Below are 6,696 nucleotides of genomic sequence, written 5' to 3' on the forward strand. Positions count from 1 at the left end.
AAGGGACATAACTCTAACACGACAATGAGTTAAAAGGTAAATAAATAAATATAAAAATGTGACACTTTCAAATGACTTTGTTTGGAATTGGCAGTTAACCTTTTTTGTGTCTTATTTGCCTTGTTTATGAAACTTTTAATTCATATATTTATAAATTGTGTTGATATTAAAACAAATGTTTTTAGCTGTTTAGATGGCAGTGAACACTTGGCATTTCAGCGACCACATCATCAAGTAATAATCAAACAAACTGACTTCAAGTTCAGGTTACCTAGGATTTTAAAATATTGTCTTCTGAAGTATTTGGTAGGAATAGCCTTCATGTTTGTAGAGACAACAAGTGTCTAGACAAATATACTCTTGGTGCAAGTATCAAAAGATATGTTTAAAATCTACTGAGGTCTTGTTAAACATTTTCTATTTGTATATATACATATACAGATGCTGTTGAAGATGAACATGAAGACTGTGCTCATTTAAAGGGAAACAAGTCTGTTACATCAAAGATTTTCAAACTGGATCTGGTTTTGTCATTTAAATACACAAGCCGAGTCATGCTGTAACTTAATATTCACAATGCAGGACGAAGAATTCTGCACATGGCTTAGGGATGTTGGGAAATCCTTCAAGACTTTGACGGAATGCCAGAAAAACAAAACATTCGATCACCTTATAGCTGTATCGGGGTCGAAACAGATGCAGCATCTGTCAACCCTTCTACCTCAGTTGGTCTTCAGAGACTTCATCTGCATGCTGCCTCCAGAAATCTGTCTCCACATCCTGAGCTACCTTGATGGTCCCACCTTGTTAAAGTGTTGTCTCGTTAGCAGGACGTGGCTTGCCGTGGTCGACTGCTCAAGTGTCTGGCATCGCTTGGCACATTTAGCAGGTGCTGCTGAGGAGAAGTCAGAGTGTGAGAAAAGGTCTCGGAACTATAAGGCTCTGTATGTGAAGATAAACAAATACCTGAGGATGGTCTCCCAGGAGAAGATTCTGAGAAAACAGATTCTGATAGGACATGAGCAGAGGGTCATGGCTGTCTATTATAAGGATGGAATACTAGCTACAGGTACTGTTTACAAGAGAGGAAGGTGTGTTTAGTTGGTTTAAATTATTATACTGACCATCATTCCATGAAGCGATCTTAGTGCTAAGATCACCTTAAGCGCATCAAGTATGTATGCAATTAAGATGATCTTAGCTCCAAGATCGCTTTGTAGAATGGAACGCTAGCTGCACTGTACAAATCATAAATGTTTTTAATCATTTACAATTTAACTGCTTTGTAAACAGGTTGTAAAGCTTACCTGTGCAGGGAACACTTTTGAATCAAGTACAGATAACCCATTTTGTTTCAGCTTAATCTGTTAAAGACTATGTAAACAATGTCCTAAATAAAATGTGTGAACGGAAAATGGGTTCTGCAAAAGCAGACTTGCTTGAGTGTTGTGTGAATGAAACAATTGTTCTTGCAGTTTTTGGAGGCCTGAAATACTAAATTGTTTCTTACATCAGTGTTTTATTGAGATTCATTATTGAAATATACTAAATTGTCCAAGGATAAGATTACCATAGTAAGGTATATTAAATTTGCTTTCACTGAAATGAACATTTTGTACATCACAGTATTTATTTCACTGTTTATCCACACCACACCTTACTGGAAACAAAAATATTATTAAACAGTGATGTCTGCAACACAGCTTTGTTAGAAGGTTTTCTTAGTTTTTCTCTAGAGGGTGGGATTTAGCTGAGTCGGTTGAGTACATGGTATGTGCTTTCCTGTCTTTGGGAAAGTGCATATAAAAGATCCCTTTCTGCATTAGGAAAAATGTAGTAGGTTTCCTCTGATGACTAAGTGTCAGAATTGCCAAATGTTTGACATCCAATAGCAAAATTCTGTCCCAGACCAAGTCACTAGCTATCCAGAGATTTGGTCCGCGACAGACATGCCTGAAACCTTAGTGGTATATGGGCATGTTAAAGATACTCTCTCTCTCCAATTGCCAGTGATTACTTAATCAATGTGCCCTAGATAGTGGTGTTGTTAAACAAAATAAACTTTAAACTGTTTAGTTGTTTCTCTGTTACTCCAGGTTCTGATGAGCAGAGTGTGAGACTGTGGAAGTGTTCCACTGGAAAAGAAATCTTCCACATCCGTCTCCATCAGACCGTGTCCGACATCAAGTTCACCAGCAGACGTCTGTACGTAGCCTCCTTTGATGGCACCGCTGCATGCTGGGACATCCTTGAGGAACGGCGCGTTCACCTGTTCGTCGGCCACACTTCGGCCGTCTTCAGCTTGGACGTGGATGAAGATTTGAGCCTGCTGGTGACGGGGTCCTGTGACAAGACCATCAAGCTGTGGTCCTACCACGACTCCCCATTCCTCGTGCAGACGCTGCCCCAGCACAACAACTGGGTCACCAAGGTCAAGTTCTTGCAGACGGACTCCAGCCGGGGAGACAAGTTTGTCCAGATAGTGTCAGTGAGTAAGTACATCTTCCAGGTGTGGAAGATCAGCTCGGGCGGGGAGATTCTCAAGCTGTACACAATGAAGAGTAAAGACAGCGAAGAGATTACTTCATTCCTGTATCCGGAGTCCGGTGTGTTCTGCATGAGTTCGTGGAACGACCGCCATCTCACGTCCACGCTGACATTCTATGCGCTCACGGATGATGGGGTGTTTCAGACGGAGAGTTTTGTGCTCACTAGCGATGCGCCCTTGCGAAGCGAAGTGCTCGGAATCGGACGGAAATTTGCCGTCCTGATTGGTCCAAACGAAGACAATCAGCTAGTCATTTTCAACTTAAAAATGAGGAAAGTTGTTGCCAGTATTCCTATGCCATGCAGGTTAGTGGAGAGAAAGTAGTGAATAGGGGCAGTCACAGAATTTTATGATCAGTAGGGAACACAGATTTATGGCGATTACTTTATCGGAAGAGGGATGTTTGCAAAATCGTTAAACAAATTGACAAAGTTTGTTGGGGCACTGCAAGTTTTGCCTGAAAAGCCATATTTAATAGAATAAACTGAATACAACTGCATACCTAGACCTATTCATTAATGCATAAAGGTTCTTGGACTTAAAAGGAACTCTGTAGCAGAGGTGGAGAAATGGAAAATATTTAACTAGCCCCCCCCCTCCCACCGGACCTGAACCAACTAAAATTTATTAAGCCCACCAGAATTTCTATTAGTCTGCCAGTCTATAGAACAATATATTATTAACGATATTATAATATACAGTCTCACTTCAAATTATATATTGAGAGATATGACAAAACATTATTAAGAACATTTGGTAAGTGATCAACATCACGTGGCAAACCAAATCAAAAAGACAGGTAGACTGTCGCGCTGGTAGTTGCACTTTTTAACTCATCCATACTTTCTGCATCCCTGTGTAAAATACCATGTGGTACCTGATCATGAAATCTGTCAAATGGGTCAAGTTAGCAAGACTAGACTGAGTTAATCAGAATAGTAATATATAATTATATTTGTTTCATTGATTAATTTGTAGTTATAAATCACTGATGTCAAAATTGTCAACATTTGCCACTTGCAACTGTAATAATGAACCTCTTAACAAAGCTTGAACTTAATGACAGCACCAATGGCAATTGCCGAAGCTGTGATTTCAATTGCAGTAGATCAGGAATTGTACCGATGACAGGTTTTTTTTACTGCTGCATAAAATTATTTCCATTGGTTGAAGGAATAGTTTGGGGTTTTTAATTTTGTGTTTATTTGTAACAAAAGTTACGGTTTTAATAAGGCTCAACAATGTCATAGGTAACAAGGGAAATGTTTTATTTAAAAACGCACTCAACACATTTTATTTACGGTTATATGGTGTCAGAATTATAAGTAAGAAATTCTTAAGTTTGAATGCAGTTTTAAGACATTATACGTTATAGATTGTCACAATTTGTTTAACATTTAATCTGTGTTTTTATTCTTCAGAATGACGCGGAATGGTGCAGCCCTGTCATTAGGCGATCAGTCATGGTTGGATGGATTCAGTGACTCTTCTCCAAAAGGAACTTTCCTGGCAGCCTGTCTCAGCATGTGCAATGATGTTCTATTACTTTCCTGGAAAGCAGCTCCATCTTAGCGTACCAGCAAGATAAGAAATTGATCAAACCTTTACACGGTCTTAGCCAGGAAAGGCGAGTGATCACTCGTACTTCCATCCACACCCTCACCTAGAAAGTTTAAGAGAGCAGCAAATTGATCATGTTACAATAAAATGTTTAAAGCTAGATTTATACTTTTGACGCTGTCACCCGTCGTAATACGCTAGCATACGCCGGTTGGCAGCGTCATCTAGCGACCGCCGGCAGACATGACCACGTGTTTTGCATCATTGTCCCAAGTGTAAATCAATGCTCGCAGGCACCGACCTATTTTCAAGGCTCCACGTAGATATTTTTATTTTACCAGATATAAATGCTAATGCAACAGTTATAATTGAAACTAAAGTTTGTTTTTATTTAACGATGCCACTATAGCGCATTGACTGTTTAATCATCGGCTATTGGACATCAAACATAATGGTCATTCTAACACAGTTTCAGGAGAAACCTGCGACATTTTTCCATTAGTAGCAAGGGATATTTTATATGCATCATCCCACAGACAGGATAAAACATACCACAGCCTTTGTCCAGTTGTGGCGCAATGGTTGAGATGGGGAAAAAACCCAATCAGAGAATGAGTAAATGAGTAAAACTCACTATTATATGTGTTGTGGAATGATGTGGTTACTTCTGATTGGCTGAATTGCCGGTGTTTGCAAGCGCACATCTTGAAAGTGCAACACAATTGAACTCTGGAATTTTTATGCCGAGTTTTGCCGGTTTACGGTGAATGCTCACTGACGTTTAAAGTATAAACCTAAGCGCTGGCGAATGCCGACAGCCACCGGCTGTGGCCGTATGCTAGCGTATATTATGGCAGGTGACGGTGTCAAAAATATAAATCCAGCTTAATACATTTTATTTGAAATTTCATGTAATAGCTCACCTAGCAGCATTTCGGGAGAGTAATCTTCAGCTCTCCTTGATTTTGCTCAAGGTGAAGACTGTTTCCATCAGGTTCATTTTCATACACTGTGTACTCGAAGTGGGCTGTACATAAAGTACATGATCCGACAATAAAGTCAACTAACAACCTATGGTTGGATTCTTAAAGTCTGTAATATTACCTCAGCTAAAGACTCCATTTGTTCAACTACTTAAGAAGCCAGTTCGGTATAACAGCATTTCTTCTGCAACACATACATATATTGAACACATAACTGCTCATCATTCAAATATGCTGAAGTGTTATTAAACAGGGAGTTTCCTAAAGAGATATATAAGACACTAGACTGGTGTTTGTTCTAAACGTTAGATGAATGTGATTCGATGCTATTGATAGAAGATGGATATACCAGTCATATTGTTTGCAAGTGATCAACATTGAAAACACATCACTGATGATGTATATCATTTTAGATCCAGTGCTTACAAAACTTTAAGTTGTAAACTCAAGGATTTAATGTATTGAAGTCTGAGCCCTTACCAACAGTACGTAGTAAAACCTAAAGATTTTATTGTCTATAAAAATATTTTAAGCATGGACTCTGGACTCCTCGTAATGCTATCTATCTGTGGAGATCTCCCAGATATTAACTACTGTTGCATGAATTTATACAATGCAAATAAAAAAAGTCTGTTAAAGGCTAACTACTTTAGTGCCTGTACTCCAATCTAAATCTAAATCTCATTCCAAATAAAAAAATATATTCAGACATTTATTCACATTTCTCTAACAGTGTTTATTGTATTTACCAGGAAACCGTGGTTGGTGCTTCTGAGGAGGGGTGGGTTAATACGGAGACAAGAAGTTACTGGTATAATGATACCAACTGCTCATCATTAATATATTCTAGTAGGTGACAGCACCATCAAATACTACTGTCGGCATCAGTGTTGTAACTACTATTGTAGCAAAGAGCAGTTGCTTTATAACAAAATATCAGACATATGTTGCCTTTTAAATATGATTTATTTTTCTGTTACAACCAGTACCACATAATTAGTATTTTAAGGTTGTGGTATGTGCTGTTCTGTGTGTGGGAAATGTATATAAAAGATTTCTTGCTGCTATCTGGCCTTTGTGAAGTCTGTAAGGGGTTTCTTCTCTGTACAAACAAAGATAAGTTAGACATCAAATCGCCATTGTTTTTCATGTGAAAGTTGTTTTTTTTATTTATAAATTTTAAATGGATTATTATATAAATTATAACCAGTGGACAAGTTGATTCATTACAATTTTTCAACTTATTATTATTTTTTGCTCCAATATTGGGTGTACAACTCTGCTATCTGTGCAGGACAGTGGGTTAGTAGTTAGTTGTTAGCGAGAAAGGTTGGTCGGTATAGTGGTTGCGAACCCAGTACCTACCAGCCGTATGTCCGATTTATAAGTCGTTTTTATGTCAACTGAAGCATGGTAATCTCAAAGTAAGGAAGATGGTGCAGTTGCTACTAATGCCAAACTGCTAGTCTAATAAACTGAACCTACACAAAAACAGATATTAAAAACCTCTTTCTACCATATGTAGCTTTTACAAAGGCTACACAAGAAAAGAAAATGCGTCTACAGATAATTGGTTCTTTTGTTTTCTTCTTTCGAGACAGAATT

General features: G+C 38.3%; 1 protein-coding gene across 1 annotated transcript; it reads left to right on the forward strand.

Moving 5' to 3' along the window:
• The first annotated feature begins 41 nt into the window (after positions 1–41).
• On the forward strand, positions 42–5,800 carry LOC121386513 (F-box/WD repeat-containing protein 2-like). Its single transcript, XM_041517444.1, has 3 exons — positions 42–1,069; positions 2,097–2,853; positions 3,970–5,800. Exons 1-3 carry the CDS (start codon positions 577–579, stop codon positions 4,118–4,120), a joined length of 1,401 nt encoding a protein of 466 aa, XP_041373378.1. The 5' UTR covers positions 42–576; the 3' UTR covers positions 4,121–5,800.
• Positions 5,801–6,696: the final 896 nt, after the last annotated feature.

The sequence above is a fragment of the Gigantopelta aegis genome, chromosome 2 (assembly GCF_016097555.1).
Source record: "Gigantopelta aegis isolate Gae_Host chromosome 2, Gae_host_genome, whole genome shotgun sequence".
Classification (NCBI taxonomy): Eukaryota; Metazoa; Mollusca; class Gastropoda; order Neomphalida; family Peltospiridae; genus Gigantopelta; species Gigantopelta aegis.